Source organism: Dryobates pubescens, chromosome 5, assembly GCF_014839835.1.
Source record: "Dryobates pubescens isolate bDryPub1 chromosome 5, bDryPub1.pri, whole genome shotgun sequence".
NCBI lineage: Eukaryota > Metazoa > Chordata > Aves > Piciformes > Picidae > Dryobates > Dryobates pubescens.
In genome coordinates, this window is record NC_071616.1 from 16,323,484 (window position 1) to 16,341,306 (window position 17,823).

The window sequence follows — 17,823 nt, forward strand, 5'->3', positions numbered from 1 at the left end:
GTAGTACCTGTTCAAGTGACAGAACTATTCCTCTGTTGTCCATAGCAGTAAGGTTTGGAAAAACAGAAATAAAGAAATACTTTGTTTTCTTGAGGGTTTTTGTTTGTTTGAGTTTAGGAATGTGTAGGGTTTTGTTTGGTTGGGGTGTTTTTAAGTTGCCTAAAGTCATAATAAAAATCCTGAAGATAAAGCAGCAGCCAGTACTAAACAACCTAATTAAATAAAAGATGAGATTTATTACCATCCACACCTCAGATCAGCTCCTCACAACATTGCCATTAATGAAGAATAATTTTTGCAATAAGATTTCTTGAAGTTAAGTCTCACAAAGCTCACTGTTTAAAAATAACACAGTCACAGGAAACTAAAAGCAAATTACAACAAAGGTAAAAGCCCTGGATGTCAAAAATAAAACCTGGTATTTTCCTTCCTCTATTCAGTCATAACTTTAACAATTTCTGGCTCTGCTACTGATTTGCTAGTGGAACTCAGTCAAATTGCCTCACTTGGGGTGTGAAAAGAGAAGTAATGCAAAGAAAAGAGCAGCAAAGGTATGTTAAAAGGGATAGGAGAAAGAGGTTTTGCTTAAGGTAGTAGCTCTGAATAAAGTTTCAAATTACCACTTTTAATACTTATGTTAATTCTCATTTATTTCCTCCTTCATATTCCTCTCCAAAATCACAAACAGTTGAAACCCCAAAATTTTCCCTTATCACTGCAAAGTTAACTATGCAACACCTAAAGATTTGATGCAGATTCCTGGAATTCCTCTCTTCTACATTTGTCACACAGACATTTTAGACCTTCTATTACAGATGAAATAAAGAATAACAGCACATAAAGGAAATATTCTGAGAATTCTCAAGCTAAACACATGAACATGTATAGTAAAAAGAATTATTTTCTACTATACAGATTGACATAGCTAAGTTTTTGTTCTTTACAAATAACAGCTCCTGCAAGATACAATGAAAGAAACTGACTTAGCCTTAAAACAAACAGCACAGATGATGCTTCAAATGTCAATCAGACTACAGAACTACCTCTGGTCAGCATTCTCAACATATACAAGCAAAAACCCTATTATCTTTTGGCTTTGGGGATGGTGGGTCAGGGGCTTCTTTGGGCTAAATGACAAATTTGAGAGCAAAGTGTCAGCCAATAGAGAATGTGCTAACAAAGTATTATCAGGCACTGAGTCTATGACAATAATTCTTGACTGTAGCTTATAATTCCTTGGATGTTAAAGCAGGTCCACAAAAAACCAACCTCTTGGCTCTTTTCCCGAATGCTTGACGATCGCATCTTATGCTGGGAAAGTTTTTGCAACTCATATTGTGAGAAAACACTAAAATGACCTTAAAAGTTCACTGCATAATTAGCTTTATCTGCTGGGTTCTGTTCTCAGAAATGAGATCAAAGTCAGAAATGAGATTAGCTGAATGTGAAGAGAGGAAAACAAAAACATTAGAGAAGCCTGGTATAACCCTCTGTGGGGTAAAATGAATTGTCAGAAGTAGTCTTGATTTATATAAAATACTTAAGTAAAACATTCAAAACATCTATAGGCACATTTAATCAACTAAATTTCTGTGCATTTGAGAAAACTGTGGTTTCAACACTGCTTTAATATTTGCAATTAGACATAAAGATAGAATGTGTTCATATGCTCATCTAAATACCTGCTGCTCATTAAGCAGCATTCAGTTTGTTTCCATACATTAATCTGAAGACAAGGATCAACATATTTAACATACATTAGACTGAAATGTGAGACACACAGTATTATTCTTGCCTGTTTCTGTGTGCTATCCCAGTATACATTTAATGCTACCTTGAAAAGCAACATCCATGAGCTTGAAAATCCAGCATCTGTATAGACATAGTGCGGCCAGCAGGAGCAGGGAAGTCATTGCGCCCCTGTACTCAGCACGGGTTAGGCCATACCTTCAGTACTGTGTCCAGTTCTGGGCCCCTCAATTTAAGAAGGAGATTGAGGCTCTTGAACGTGTCCAGAGAAGGGCAATGAGGCTGGTGAGAGGTGTCGAGCACAAGCCTTATGAGGAGAAGCTGAGGGAGCCGGGATTGTTTAGCCTGGAGAAGAGGAGGCTCAGGGGAGACCTTATTGCTGTCTACAGCTACCTGAAGGGTGGTTGTAGCCAGGAGGGGGTTGGTCTCTTCTCCCAGGCAATCAGCACCAGAACAAGAGGACACAGTCTCAAGCTGCACCAGGGGAAGTTTAGGCTTGAGGTGAGGAGAAAGTTCTTCACTGAGAGAGTTGTTAGCCATTGGAATGGGCTGCCCAGGGAGGTGGTGGAGTCACTGTCCCTGGAGGTGTTCAAGAGGGGATTGGATGTGGCACTCAGTGCCATGGTTTAGTAGTCATGAGGTCTGTGGTGACAGGTTGGACTTGATGATCTTTGAGGTCTTTTCCAACCTTATTGATTCTATGATTCTATGACATGCATGACACAATTCAGAGGAGTTTGGTTAACAATACCTTCAGAGCACACGAATAGGCCTTTTCTCCTACATTAATGGACTTTGGATCATCGTCATCCAGGTTTTCCCAAATTCTAACGTCTCCATCACTGCCACAAGTTACAATGCAGCTGTGAAAACAGACAGGATTTGTTAACATCCAGAAATGGAAAGGTTAGACAATGTGATTTTCGGTCCCAACATGAAAATGTTATTAAAGTGTTAGGGGTTTTTTTAATGGAAATAAGGTCCATACTATATGATATAGCAAACAAACATAACAAATGCAAGTAACTTCTTAAACGTGGGGGAGAATGGGAAATCACGTCTGGTAGCATAACAGAGTACCTCAAGTCTCTGGTAAGTCCCTAGGCCTGGCATTCATCTGAACTGACCCTGAGATACTCCAAATCAATCCATTTTTTCCAGAACCTAGAGCAAATTCTTCAAAGGACTACATTAGCACTGATTTCTGTATGAACTGGACATTCATTTAATTACTTCTCAAGACCTTGAAAGCTTACCTCACAGCTGTTTACAAAGTTGAGGGCAAAACTAAGAGTGTTAATGCATATGTGACTGAAGTTTAGCATGCTTAGTGTGTTCCAGGCCTGTAGAAGCCTTAAAAAATAGTTAATACGAAATTCAAGTTTGCTGGAGTTAACTTCCAACTTTTTAAACCAGCAAACAAACCAGAAGTTGCAAAGCAAATACACAAAAGCTTGCATGGAATTTTTAATTAAAGATGCCATGAATCCATAATCAAGCCTTGATTTCTTTCTTTACTTAAGTTGTCTGCAGTCTCCCAAAATTCTAATTAAACAGCAAAACGTTGCAAAGCCAGTGGTGAAGTTGTGATGCTGCTCTTCTTAGTTCTGTAAGGTCTGTACTTCGACAGCAACATAACACTGTCTTGATATTTAATGTACTTGGGCAGCGCAGCAGTAGTGGATCAGTGGTATTGGGCAGAGGTGTTTGCATCTATTTTTAGCCATTTGCACAGTGACAGCAAAGAAGACTTTTTGTGGCTTTTAGGGAACATTATTAGACTAACTCTTAAGAGAAGTTTTTGCACCAAGGCTAAAGAACTAAAGAAAGGAGTATGAGAATAGGGACTTAAACCATACATGATATGTGACTTACCCCTTGAGTTCATTTTGAAGGCCTGTTTTCTGGCTTACCATTTGTTTGTAATCAGTGAAAAGGTAACATCAAGTATTTTGTTGACATTTATACATTTGAGAGCCAGCATAAGAAAATATATTGGAATATTGGATTTCTTCAAGTATATTTTAAATTTCTTATTATGTGAACATATTTACTCCTGCACTACACTGATTCCTGCTATATTCTATAAAGTCACTCTTATAGAATCACCAAATCATTAAAGTTGGAAAAGACCTCTAAGATCATCAAGTCCAACCTTAATGATCAACTCCACCCATAAAAAAGGGCACACAGAGCTTTTACATATACATATATATGCATTTATATATATAAACACACACCTATGCTTAAAGCTCAAAATCAATTGCTTCAAAACCCCGGGCATCAAAATATTGTCATAGAACCAGTTTACCAATACAGGCAAAAGCCACAGGACTTGCCAGACCAAACCATGCCATAAACCCATCCCAGCAGTGCCTAGGAAGGCCTCAGACCGGCCCAAGACGATCCCTCCCCAGACCAGTTCCTGGTCTCCAGGAATTACGGTCTTACCTCCCAGTATCATCGAAGCAGACATCTGTGTGACCTTCAGTATGGCCATACCGCATTGGCTTTTGTGCTGATGGCATCTTCACCCTCACCTTTTAAAGACAAAAGAAATAAATTAAAGCTTCAGAGATAGCCTCAGACAAGATCAGGGCTGCTTTAACACCCACCCACCGGGTTGGGGACGCGGGGCTCAGCCTCCAGCTGCCCTCCCCCCGTGACCTAAAGGGTTCACAGTCGGAGAGGTGAAGGAAAGAAAATCGAGAAAGAAAAGAGGGCAAAAAACAGGTCACCCCTGATGGGGGTGCGGGGGGCCTGTCCCTCAGGCACCTCAACACTCGGGGCAGGCCGAGCTGAGCCAGGCCATCCACAAGGCCCTGGAAGAGACCAGGGGGGCAGACCCGCAGCTCCCGCCGTGTACGGGAAAGGGCTCGCACTGCCCGCCGGGCCGAGAAGAGCCCGAAGGCCGAGGGCAGCCCCGAAGCCATACCCGCTCACCGCTCCGGCCCAGCCACCCGCTTCGAGCCTTCCCGCGCTCAGCCCCGCCGCGTCCGGCCCCGCCGCACGGCCCGCCCCGAGGGCCGGGCCTGACCCGTCAGAGCCCGGGGCGGAGCTGCACGCAGGCGGGGCTGCCGTTGGCCCCCGCCGGCCGGGAGAGGGAGGATGGCGGCGGCAGTGGTGGTGGCTGTGCCGGTGGTAGCGGCAGCAGGCGCGGCCGGGGGCGCCTCACAGCGATTGTGTTCCGGCGGCTGAAGGGAGCCGAGGCTGCCGCCGTCTCACCCAGGCTACCGCCGCGCTCCCCGGGAACCCGGTACAGGTTGTCGCGGAGGTGCCGGCGACCTTCCTTCTGCTGTCACCCGCCGCGGGTCAGGCCGCCCTATCCGGCTGAAGAACCGACTTGGGCGGCGAGAGGCTTCCGCGGGGGGAACGATCGTAAGTTGAGGTCGGGGGAAGCTGAGGTGGTGTCAGGCGGAGTCTGTGCCCCTGTCCCTGTGGTGGGCTCGGTCCTCGGTGGGTGTTTGCTTTTCCTGTGAAAACCGGTGTGTGGGTGCAAGCCTGATGTATATATCCTTATATGTGGAGTGCATATGTACTTAGTGTATATACTTCTGGACATCTATTTGGTGGTAATCCTTCAGGAGACACGTGAATGGCAAGGCAAGCCCAAATGAGGGCTTTCACCCTTCACCCCTTGCTTAGCCAAAATCCCCATCACAGCAAAGTGTATCAGGGAGGCTGGGGGATGTTCTTGCTCCAGTAAAGACAGCAGGATCAAACCCACTTGGAGATGGGTCTGGTAATTATGGAATTAACACTGTAATTACAGCCACCCTGATGCATCTGTGAGATGGAGTTGACAGCAGTTGTAGTTAGGCAGGTAATGATGGCACTGCTAAAATCATTAAGCTTTCCTGCGCTGAAAAATAGGAGGAAGGCAGCGTGGTTTAGGTCTTGAAGGGCAAAAGCTGTTAGAGCTTGTCATACCTGAAAAAACAGTTCTCTGTTTTCCCTTTATGTCGCTTTAATGGTCTGGCCCAGTCTATTCCTGCTTCTAAGAAAGATTGCTGCCAGGCAAAAGCCCTTTTATCTTCAGTTTTGTTCTTGCGGTGGAGTTATCAGTGGTTGGGGTGAGCAGAGTGATTTATTTATATTGGAAATGTGGTTGGGCTCCCTAGAAGAGTCACATTGTTGGTACTTTCATGAATGAGTAAGTGACAGGATTATTTAAAAAAACAAAAACAAAATAACAAACAAAAACCAAACAACCAAAACCCAACAAAACCCCCAAACCAAACCCAACACATCTATATGCCCAGATTTCATTATTAAACCTTATGAAAGCTGTGTAGAGACATGTTTTCCATGGGTGTATGCTGACATATTTCGGTAAATCGTGATTTCTGGTGAGGATAACGTGTTCTAGCGAAGTGATTCAAGCTGAACCACTTCTCAGATGAGTGGGAAGACCAAGCTATTCTTACTGCAAGCTGCTGCCTGGGACGGAGACAAACGCATGTCGACTGTATTTATTTTTCTTTATTATTTTAGTTTGCAGAAACTCTCAGACAATGTTTTACACCTAAAATATTTTATACCTAATTTTGCAATATAAAGCCGGTGTAAGTTCAGTTCTGTATCGCAACAAATTAATTTTCTGGAGATGATACCAGCTGGCATAACTCTTTGAACAGCATGGGAAACTAGGGGGAGGCTTTTCAGGGAGCGAGAGGATCCCGTGGTCCCTTGGCCAAGGGACTGCAGGTCCTGTGGCTTTGTCACGTCTGAAGTGGCACGGCGTCAAATACAAAGTTACTCTTTAAATCCGGTCAGGAACTCAACCTGCTGCTGACTTGATTAATGGGTGCAAGCAGCAGGGCGGGAGCTGGGAATCGCGCTGCTCTCCTATTCGGTTTCTGGGTGGAGCACGAAGTGTTGGTCATGGACCATAAAGCTTTTACTGATTGAGTGCTGCTGCTGTGGTCTGCCAAGTGCTGCTCCTTCAGCACATGAGCAGAGGTTCATTAAACCAGCAGATATGTGCAGTCCTCACCTTTGGCACCTGGGCATGAATAAAATAGCCCCAGTGTTAGGGTCAGGGGACATGACTTTGTGACCCCCTTCTCTTATAGTTCTGAAGATATTACAGAGGCAATACAAATCCAGGCTATTTCCAAATAAGAAGTATTGTAGGTTATCCTGGTATCCTTAGATGGTCCCTTTCTTTTGTGTGTGTGATTATTGCTTTAATTTGCTGGAAAGGCTTCTGGAGTCAAGCTTAGGTATTTTTGGATGGTATCATAGATCAAAACAAACATAGACAAGACTGAATTAAAATAAGTTAAGACAGAGGAATTGAGACTTAATTTTATCCTTAATAGGTTGGGCTTTTTTCCAAAATAAGTCACTAACAGCTCAACTTCAGGAGAAGGTCAGGTTTTAAAATGCAGTCTTGTGGCCAAAATCTAATTGGGTGAAATGAATGAAAACAGCATGTGACCAGTGAGACTTTTTTTTTAATAACTTTTTTTATGTAGGCTGAAAGGAAAAAGAAAAGCAAAAGTACTCCAATTTATTACAGCTTGCTCTTTCCTCTCAGGATTTTATCAGCTCTAGAAGAATATCAACTTCTATAACAATTCCAGAATGGATTTATTGTTCTTTGTGCAAGTCTCCTTTTCTTGTTTAATTAGAGGCATAGTACAGCAATGCTTTGGCTTTTGTGTACTTGGACAGAAAACTCAAGTTCCTTCAATAGAAGGATTGTGCAGCATGGGAGCACAAAAGGGGTGGTGGGATCTCCATCCTCAGTATTTTTCAAGATATGGCCAGACTGAGCCATGGGGTGGTGGGACCTTCATCACTGGAGGTTTTCAGGACCTGGCCAGCCCATGCCATGTCTCCACTGAGCTGCACTGGCAGCACTCTTGCTCCAAGTGGGAGGATTGGCTGGAGATCCCCATGTCTGAAGCAGACAGTGCTTTGCTGATAGTTCATACCATACCCTCCTCCTTTGTTATACCAAAAGGGAAGAAGCATGATGAAGACTTGGAGAGACTGGGCTTGAGGCAAGGGGCCATCAGCTAGGACATAAATATCTAGTTAAAGCAATTCAGTATTAAATTAAAAAAAACAGTCTTCTCCTGTTGGAGTTATTGAGCATTTGCCACTGATTTAATTAGACATATGGTGAGGCTGTAACTGTCTTATCACAGCCTACCTCGGTCTAGAAGGTAATATTGTTATTGCCTCTAAAGAGCTACTAGATATTGCTTTTATATCTATTAGATATTATTTGGGCCTGAAGTCTAAGTGGTGAGGCATCAGCACATGGGATTAAAAACATCTTGTACAGCTGTCTGTGCACCCCCCTCTTAACAGCCTGGCAAGAGCCCTGCTTCTGAAGGAGGGAACCATGCACACTATAAAAACACCCACAAAAGCCACCCCTCTCTCTGCTTGTCCTCACGGACTGTAAGCTGTGACGGTGTTGGGTAACCTTGAACTACAAGCCTGATCCCATGCCCCGAAGTGAACTCTGCTTATCCCTGCATGTTGTTTTATCTTTGCTGTTTGCTTAGAAGGAAGAGTTTCAAGCATAAGGGTTTTGTCAGGCCTGCTTCTGAGATGCCTTGGAGGTATCCCTGTGTCAAAAGCAGCTTTTGTAGGCAAGAGACTAATCGTATCTACCAAAAGGATCTCAGAACTGATGCGTGTAAGCTGCAGAGCTGAACTCCTCCATTTAACCTTGCCCTGTAGGGAAAAGTACACTCGGTGTTCTCTCTCTTTTATCCTTGCCCTGCTCTCTCAGTCGTGCTCCAGCTGTTAATGGATGGCATTTCCCTTGGCCCTTTGCAGTGAAAGGAATAGCTGGGCTGGGTGGATAGCCTTAAGTGGTAATACAGCACCGAATGCCTCGGTGCCCTTTACACCTCTTTTTTTTCCAGCACCCAGATTATTTTTGGTCCCCATTTTATTGTTAGGACTGTGAATTGAAAGGGTATGAAGGTGTGAGCTCTTACTGTAATGCAAAATGGTGGGATTTGGGCACCTAAATATGTTGTGGACAGGGTCTGTTTCAGGAGGCAGCTTGCCTGTGAGAGCGCAGATCACAGAATCACAGAATGCCAGGTTGGAAGGGACCCCAAGGATTGTCTGGTCCAGCCTTTCTAGTTTAAATGAGATGGTCCAGCACCCTGTCAATCTGAGTCTTAAAACTGTCTAATGTGGGGGTCCGCTACTTCCCTTGGGAGATGATTCTAATGTCTAACTGTTCTCATTGTGAAAAATTTTCTTCTGGATTCCAATCAGAATCTCCCCAGGAGTAACTTGTAGCCATTACCCTTTGTCTTTGCCGTGTGACTCCGTGTACAAAGGGAGTCACCATCTTCCTGACAGCTATCCTTTATGTAGTGGTTCATGGTAAACAGGTCTTCCTTAAGCCTTCCCTTGTCAAGGATGAACAACCCCAGTTCTCTCAGCCTTTCCTCACATGGCAGATGCTTGTAACACATTTGGAAATCAAGGTTTTGTCTCCCGAGTCACTGAACCATCCTTTTCCTCCACAATGCCAAGTTCAAGGCTGGTTTTAGTTAGTGTCATCTCTTTTCCTTCATGTATTCCATGCTCTTTTCACGGGTCCAGTGTTATGTCTGATTAGCAATTACTGCTCTGACGTGGCAGAACTGGCGCCGGGGCTCCAGCAGCCTTCAAACCCCAGGGAAACAGCTCTCTGTCTTGCTGGTTAATGGTGCATGTCGTACAGCATCACGTGCTGTTCCTCTCATTGAAGTTTCAGGGTTTAGGTACCACTAATAGTCTGTGGTAGAAGAGAGGTACAAAATAAAAGGTGGCTTTACAGTTCACTACAGCAGCAACTGAGAAATGACATAAGCCACTGAGCTGAGTTCAGTTGCAGGGCTGAAGGGAGGAGATAACAGACCTTTTCAGCACTTTGGAGTTTTGTACATTTTGCAGTTTTTAATTAAAAGCCCATATTCTGCCTATTCTTATTCCCTATATGGGCTGGATGTGCAGGATGAGATAGCTAAAGGTTTCAAAAGCAATTACAAACTGTCTTGTCCTAATTTTTAAGGACTCGACTTTGCAACTTCAATGATACCTCCCTGTCTAATTAACAATCCCATATATAGGGAGTTAATGTATTTTACTACAGGATGAATCTAGAGTAACTTTTGGTCTTCAACAATTGCTCCCGATTATCACCAGAATAGGGTTTTTTTTGTTCTCATTTTTTGAGTTGTGGAGAAAATTCATCACTTCATTCTGGTTGTTTCTGTATGAAAAATACCAGCATTCCAAAAGCAAGCAAGCAATCTTGGTCCAAATAAGGGTGATTTGGGCCTTACATACAAAGGTTGTCTTTCTCCTGCCTGCTTTGCATCCTTCCCCAACCCACAGACCTGGGAGCGGTTTTTACTGAAAAGTGGTTTGCAAAACCCTGAGGGAAGGAAAAGAAAACTTTATTTTAGTCTTTGTTTTGTAATTGTTGGAATATCTGTGATTCCTCTGGGTACCAGTGAGGTATTGTTCATCTACACTGCTCTAGCACCAGGGGGTCTTCACCATATTTGCTATATTTTACCTGTTTTCCCCTCATTCTATATTTCTGCATCTCTTCCTCCCTTTCGCTGCCTTTCCCCCACAGCTTTCAGGTTTGTGGGCTGTAAATAAGGAATGCAATGTCAAAAATTCCTGGGTGAAAGTTCCATCTGGGCTGCATTTGGCCTACAGACTGCATGTAAAACCTTTTGGCACTGCATTCTTATTCTTTTACTGAAAGCAGAGGCTAGAACTCAGCCTGCGCAGCCCCGGGGGACCGCAGAGAGGTTGTGTCATGCTGGCTAATCCTGATGATGAGAATGGATTGAATGGAGAGAGGAAGTGGATGCCCTTTTCTCTTCCTGCTTAGTATTTACCATGTCAATTAGTTCTTTAAAAAAAAAAAAAAAAAAGACAAAACACAACACAACAAAAAAATCCACATCCAGGAAAAAAAAACCCCAGTGGAACAGAGGAGCTATACATGGGTTTGGTGCAAAAGCATCGTGGTAAGTGAGGGGAAATATTCGCCTCAGGAGAGAAAAGCACAGAACATATTGCTATCTATCTACCCTGAAAAAAAATAAATCTGTTCTACTTTCAACTGAGTAATCAAAAGAGGATTTTTCCCCCCCTTCTCTTTTTTAAAGCAGAGCATTCAAAAGGAAACCTCTTATCTATCTGAGAATTCAATACACTTTTGGAAACAAAAGAGAATGAAATCAGCAGCCGTAGGTCTCAGAGCAGCAGTGATTTTAATAATGTAAACTTTCTTCTCTAATGAGTAATAAGCAGTTCCATCTTTCACAGCCTTTTAAAATTGCTTTTAGTAAGGGACTGGATTTGTTTTAATCCTTTTCAGTATGTAAAGCCCCAGATATTTCAATCCCTTAGGGGCTCAGTATTTTCTATCTCTGTTTGAAAAGGCAGAGGAAAACAGCTTTCAGAAACTGATGGAATCTGTGACTGATAAAATTTTTCTTTTTTTCTTTTTTTAATATATCCAGAAAGTGACCTAGAAGTGTCAGTTAAGAAAAAGATCTCTGGCATCCCATCCTGTGGATTAGCAGCAAACAGGCATATCATCTAGGTACAGTAGCTCTTTGTACTCTGACCTAGTTGTTTCTGTTCTGGCTTGTTCCTTCTTGAAAGGTTATTTGGAAGAGATGCAGAACTTGCTCACTAAAGAGCTCAAGAGGTACCACCTGCCACATGAAGTGCCTCCCTTTAAAATGGACCCCAGCACAATAGGATTGCCAGCACCTAAAACTCTGCTCTGCTGTGTAGTGGGAATGAGTACTATAAAAATAACCTGAGATAGGTTGATGGTTGGACTCAATGGTGATTCTAAGGCCACCATGGCCATTAAATGATGTCCCAAAGTGCCATGTCCACACATTTCTTGAACACCTCCAGGGATGGTGACTCCACCACCTCCCCAGGCATCCTATTCCAATGCCTGACCATTCTTTCAGTAAAGAAATTTTTCCTAATATCCAATCTAAACCTCTCCTGGCACAATTTCAGGCCATTTCCTTTCTTCTGTCATCTGATACTAGGGAGAATAGACTAACCCCCACCTCACTACAACCTTCTTTCAGGTAGTTGTAGAGAGCAATGAGGTCTCCCAAATAAACCCAAGGTGGATTATTCTGGAAAATGCTTTTTCCAAGGAAAAGGTAAAGGAGCATTGTCTGGGATCAGCCTGGTAGTGAATTCAGCAGGATCATATTTTTCACATGGTTAGCAATTAATTGTCATTGCTGTCCTGCGTTGGTCTCATGCTCTGTGCATGCACAACTGTTAACCCAGCTGTGTTGGCTTTTTTTTTTTCCTTCAGATATTTCCAGAAAGTGCCTCAAGGAAGCTTCCATATGTAGAAACACCCTGCAAGAAGCACAGTGCTCTTTCTGGCAACTCGTGAAGCAGAGCTGTCAGAATGGCAGAAAATAAGGACAGTAATGTTAAAAGCGCAGACGTGAGGCCCAAAAGCAGCCGGAGCAGAAGTGCAGACAGAAAGGATGGTTACGTCTGGAGTGGAAAGAAGCTCTCCTGGTCAAAAAAGAGTGAGCATTGTTCTGATGTGGAACCAGCAAGCGCTTCAGGAAGATCAGGGGCTAATTTAAGGAGCCAAGAGAGGAAGTACAGCTGCTCCTCTATCGAGCTGGATCTAGATCGTTCCTGTGGCCACAGGTTTTTAGGTCGGTCTCTCAAGCAGAAGCTGCAGGATGCTGTGGGTCAGTGCTTTCCTATCAAGAATTGTAGCAGTCGTCACACCTCAGGACTGCCATCCAAAAGAAAAATTCATATCAGTGAGTTAATGCTAGACAAGTGTCCTTTCCCTCCACGCTCGGAGCTGGCTTTTCGGTGGCACTTGATCAAAAGACACACAGCCCCTATAAGTCCAAAAGCAGAAGACTGGATAATTGCTGATTTATCCCAGCAGGAGGAAAGGGAGGATCAGCTGCAAGACGATGAGATTGCCAATGGGGGAATGGACTCTCCCTCCCAGTCCTGTGACTTTACCGACAGCGGTTCCTCTAGGCGTGATTCGAGGTCTGAATTGGTTCCAGGTAAGGTGGGGAGGAACAGTAGAGATGAGAGCGACATGGACTCTGATGATGAAGTTATAACGCTGTGCACAAGTTCTAGAAAAAGAAACAAGCCCAAGTGGGAAACTGATGACGAGCTGCTACGTATGGAAACACCTCCAAAATACCATACCCAGATCGATTATGTCCACTGCCTAGTCCCAGACCTCCTCCAGATAAACAACAATCCCTGCTACTGGGGAGTCATGGATAAATACGCAGCTGAGGCGCTGCTGGAAGGAAAGCCAGAGGGAACGTTTTTGTTACGAGATTCTGCCCAAGAAGACTATTTGTTTTCTGTGAGCTTCAGGCGCTACAGTCGTTCCCTCCACGCACGGATAGAGCAGTGGAATCACAACTTCAGCTTTGATGCCCACGATCCTTGTGTCTTCCATTCTCCTGACATCACTGGACTCCTAGAGCATTATAAAGATCCAAGTTCCTGTATGTTCTTTGAACCACTTTTATCCACTCCACTAAACAGGACTTTTCCTTTTTCTCTTCAGCACATATGCAGAACAGTTATTTGCAACTCTACAACGTACGACGGTATTGACGCGCTTCCCGTTCCTCCGTCGGTGAAGCTCTACCTGAAGGAGTATCACTATAAGTCAAAAGTGAGAGTACTCAGGATTGATGTGCCAGAGCAGCAAAGCTAGAACATATTTTTATGAGATTGCCTCCAAACAAATAGTCTCTTCAGTCTTTCTTCCTTGTAGGATTTTTTTTCTTATTAATAGCAATTTGATTTTTTTTTCCTTATTCTGCAGATTATTTACCACCCAGACTAGCCTCTGTTCAAGGCTTTTTAATCCAAGTGTACTTTGAGTCTTCCCAGCTATCTCTTTTTTTTTTTTTTTTTTCCTTTTTAGTACTAATGTTCATTGTGGGCTTTTGGTACTGTTCTCAGACTAGAGTTTTACAGAGTTGCAGGTAGGCTTTTTGGTATTTCCATAGATGGATAGTCTTTAGATCGAGCTCAAAACTGATTTTTAGATCTGTCTTTTATATTGTATTTCCATGTGTTGCTGACTTGTTTGAAATAATGCCCTGTTAACTAAAGGTTGACTTCTCTGTATTTTCTGCATTTCTCTTAAAATGAGTGCTCTAGCCTCTGTGTGAGTCTGTCTGTCTGTCCATATGTATCTGATGCAGTAAATCCATCTGTCTATTTCTAACATGACTATTCTGAGCAAAATGAAGTTTGAAAGAGGAGATGATCTTTCTATAAATACATCAGGGGACCAGACACCATGGAGGGGAAAAAAACAATTCAAGCAAAGGACAACACTCAGGACAGGAACAAACATGTATAAACTGGTTGTGAAAAGATTTTGGTTGGAAAAGGTATTTCCTTCATCATCAGAGCAGTGGGCCCTGGAACAGCTTTTAGTTTTGTGTAATAACAGTAAAAAGCCAACTGCTTGTGAACTGGGATTTGATCAGTGTCTAGAAGGGATAATCATAGAATTATAGAATGGTTTGTGTTAGAAGGGACCTTTAAAGTTCATTTAGTCCATTTCCACTTCCCCCCAGTGAGCAGAGGCATCTTTAAATAGAGCAGGTTGCTCAGAGCCCCAAATAAGCTGATCTGGAATGCTTCCAGGAATGGGGCATCTACCACCTCTCTGGGCAACCTGTGCCAATGTTTCACCTCAGTGTAAGAGGAATCTTCCTTCTCTCTAGTCTGAACCTCCCCTCTTTTAGTTTAAAACCAACACCCCTTTTCTTGTCACAACAGGCCCTGCTAATAAGTCTGTCCCCACCTTTCTTGTAGTACCTCTTCAAGTACTGGAAGGCCACAAGGTCTTCCTGGAGCCTTCTGCAGGCTGAACAACCCCAACTCACTCAGCTTGTCCTCAGAGGAGAGGGATTCCAGCCCTTACATCATTGTTGTAGCCTCCCCTAGCTGCACTCCACCAGGTTCATGTGTCTCGATGGTGGGGGGTGGAGGTAGTCTCAGCAGAGCAGAGGGGCAGAATCCCCATCCTCTACCTGCTGTCCATGCTGCGGGGGATGCAGCCCGTGACACAGTTGGCTTCTGGGGTGTGAGTGCACAGTGCCAGCTCATGTCCAGTTTCTCGACTGGGTGTTTCATATAATGAAATACTAACACAGCTGCTTATGATGGATGGGACTTGGTTCTATGTTAGTATTTCATTATATGAAATACCCAGTTTTCACTATGGGAACAGCTGCTTCTGAAATTACAAGGCATGGAGTGGGAGGGTGAGAAGGAAGATACTTCCTTCAGAATCTGCAGATTATTAACTCCCTGATCTTGCATGGTCAAACCTGAGGTGATGCTGAATAACTTTCTTACTTTGACAGTAGGGGGGTTGTTTTTTTTCAAGAAGTACAGTTTCAAAAGAACCAAAAAGTCTGCAGATTTTTCTTGCAATGTGAAACATGTGGTTGAATGGCCTCCTGCCAAATTCTGCGTACGGGAAAACCATGCATGGATAATGCTCTAAAAGCATTACTTACATTGAATGGAGAGGCAGATCAGCTGCTGAATGGTGAAATGCCAGTGAGACTCAGTCAGTCTGGGGTCAGGCAAGAAACTCTGTTGCTTTCCAGGCTGGCCTCCTGGTGCAACTCCAGGAGATGTAGGAGTGACCTGTAGTTCTGTTGTCTTCATTTTCATCTGCTTTATCTGCTCTCACAGAACGGGGCCCAGAACTATTCTGCCAAAAGTATGTGAGATGATGCAATTTTGGCTACAAGCACCACCTTGTTTCCTCACCTTTGAGCACAGGGAGCTTTTCTGTCTTTTTTAAATGCTTTTGAAACTGAGACCAAACCCTGCAGAATTACAAATGTGTTTCATTTCATGTAGGCAGCAGATTCATAGATCCATAGAATGGTTTGCATTGGAAGGGACCTTGACCTTCAAGACCATCTCATTCCAACCTCTCTGGCATTGGCAGGGACACCCTCCACTAGACCAGGTTGCTCAAGCCCTCAGCCAACCTGGCCTTAAGCACTTCCAAGGAGGGGGCATCCATGGCCTTCCTGGGCAAGCGGTTCCAGTGTCTCACCACACTCACTGCAAAGAATTTCCTTCTAACATCTTATCAAAAAGCATCAACTACCTCTGTGTCTGAGGTTATGTCTGTGTGCAGGCCTGGAGCAGCAGAGCACAGTGCTGTGGAGACTTGTTCCCAGACTGTAGCCTAAGACTAAGCACGATTTCTATTTGAATCTTTTAATTTCACTTTATACAAATCCTACAAATTTGTGGACATCAACTCCATCCTGCGAGCTCAGTACTCAGGAGCTGGACTAAAAGATACCCAAAGGTCCCTTCCAACCCTTATCATTCTATGTTTGTGTGAGCTACCAAGGAATCTTTCCTATGCAACACCACCGAGGACCTGCTACCCTGCCCTTGCCCTCTGAGCAGAGAAAACCCTTTCCACTGAGCTATGGTCACTGTGATGATGCAAACAGATTTCCAAGTCCATCTGCTTAGAGACCAGCCCGTTTGTTTTCACTGTGTTTTGAATGGGTTTTGAGCCAAAGTCTCCAGGGAGAAAACACGAACGCAGCAATCTATCGCGTTGCACACGGATGAATAGATGACAGGACAAACTCTCAGCTGCTCTAAGTCAGCCTGGCTTTATTGATAAGCTCACAATAGCTTGTACCAGCTGAGATTCTCCCTCCTCCACATGTAAATCATAATAGTATGACTGGTGCCAGAAAAATCACCCTTTTTTTGTGGTAATCTTTTCCTTGTGTTGCTTCTATTCAACCAACATTGCCCTTCTACATAAATAGTATTTTATTAAGGACAGATTCATTCTAGGAAATCTGTTTTTCCCTCTACCTATCACTGCCATTTTCCAAATGCAAAGTGACTAAGCAGCAAGGGTCATTTTCTGTGTCCATTGCCTGTGCCATCAGTCTCCTCTCCCTAGTATCAGGTGATAGGACGAAAGGAAATGGCCTGAAACTGTGCCAGGGGAGGTTTAGGTTGGATATTAGAAAACATTTCTTTATGGAAAGAGTGGTCAGGCATGGGAACAGGCTGCCCAGGGAGGTGGTGGTGTCACCATCCCTGGAGGTGTTCAAGAAATGTGTGGACTTCAGGACATGGTTTAATGGCCATGGTGATCTGAGGTTGATGGTTGGACTTGATGATCTTGGAGATCTTTTCCAGCTGAAGCAATTCTATGATTTTATGATCTTAGAGTGGTGGTCTCTGATTTGCGTGGGTGCAGTACGAAGTAATAGTATGTGGTTCAAAGTCTGACTTCATGGAGTGATGTCAGAGATATTTGCATTCTGATTAAAATTCTTTCAGAAACTCTTAATTAGGGCAAAAAGCTCCTAATTTTTAATAGATTGTTGGGGAGGGATTATTGCTAGACCCCTAAAAATAGTTTTCAACCAAAGGTCACACTTGCTTTGGAATTTAGTGAAGACCACCAAAATCGGCAAAGATTTTGTCCTTTCAAAAGGCCGTGAAAGAACCTTGGGTTTTGGTATAGTTCCCCAACACACTGTGTTTTCCATGTTTTTCTGTATGCAGCCTACCTTGTTTTGACATTCCTTGTGGCGTCACTTACCCCAAAAATGTCTTGAGTGCTCCAGTTTTAGGAGACCTATATAATGCAGCAGTTGGGGGAAGAAGGTGTGGTGCATAAAAATAGTGCCTTTAGAGGTGCCCTCACTACAAGAAAGACACTGAGGTGCTGGAGTGGGTCCAGAGAAGGTCAATAAAGCTGGTGAAGAGTGGAGAAAAAGTCTTACAAGGAACAGCTGAGGGGACTGGGGTTGTTTAGCATAGGGAAAAGGAGGCTGAAGAGAAGCCTCATTGCTCTCTACAACTCCCTGAAAGGAGTTTGGAGCCAGGCAGGTACTGGTTTCTTCTCCCTAGTAACAAGTGATAGGACAAGAGAGAATGGTCCCAAGTTGCACCAGGGGTGGTTTAAATTGGACATTTGAAGAAATGTCTTCACTAAAAGGGTTC

General features: G+C 43.6%; 2 protein-coding genes across 2 annotated transcripts in view; one reads left to right on the forward strand and one right to left on the reverse strand.

The window, feature by feature from the left end:
• The window catches only part of WDHD1 (WD repeat and HMG-box DNA binding protein 1), a 34,042-nt gene extending 29,301 nt beyond the window's left edge, over positions 1 to 4,741 (reverse strand). The window contains exons 1-3 of the mRNA XM_054162200.1: positions 4,685 to 4,741; positions 4,201 to 4,289; positions 2,501 to 2,612 (exon numbers count right to left, since the gene is read on the reverse strand). Of these exons, the coding sequence (XP_054018175.1) occupies positions 2,501 to 2,612; positions 4,201 to 4,277 (189 nt within the window). The 5' untranslated portion in view covers positions 4,278 to 4,289; positions 4,685 to 4,741. The remainder of the gene's footprint in view (positions 1 to 2,500; positions 2,613 to 4,200; positions 4,290 to 4,684) is intronic.
• Positions 4,742 to 4,994: 253 nt separating this feature from the next.
• SOCS4 (suppressor of cytokine signaling 4) lies at positions 4,995 to 13,679 on the forward strand. The gene is made up of 2 exons (XM_054162201.1): positions 4,995 to 5,127; positions 12,095 to 13,679. The coding sequence occupies exon 2, from the start codon at positions 12,194 to 12,196 to the stop codon at positions 13,502 to 13,504; it is 1,311 nt and encodes a 436-aa protein (XP_054018176.1). The 5' UTR covers positions 4,995 to 5,127; positions 12,095 to 12,193; the 3' UTR covers positions 13,505 to 13,679.
• The last annotated feature ends 4,144 nt before the right edge of the window (positions 13,680 to 17,823 follow it).

Coding starts and splice junctions, on each gene's coding strand:
- SOCS4 (XM_054162201.1), top strand. CDS start 12,194: ATGGCAGAAAATAAGGACAGTAATGTTAAAAGCGCAGACGTGAGGCCC.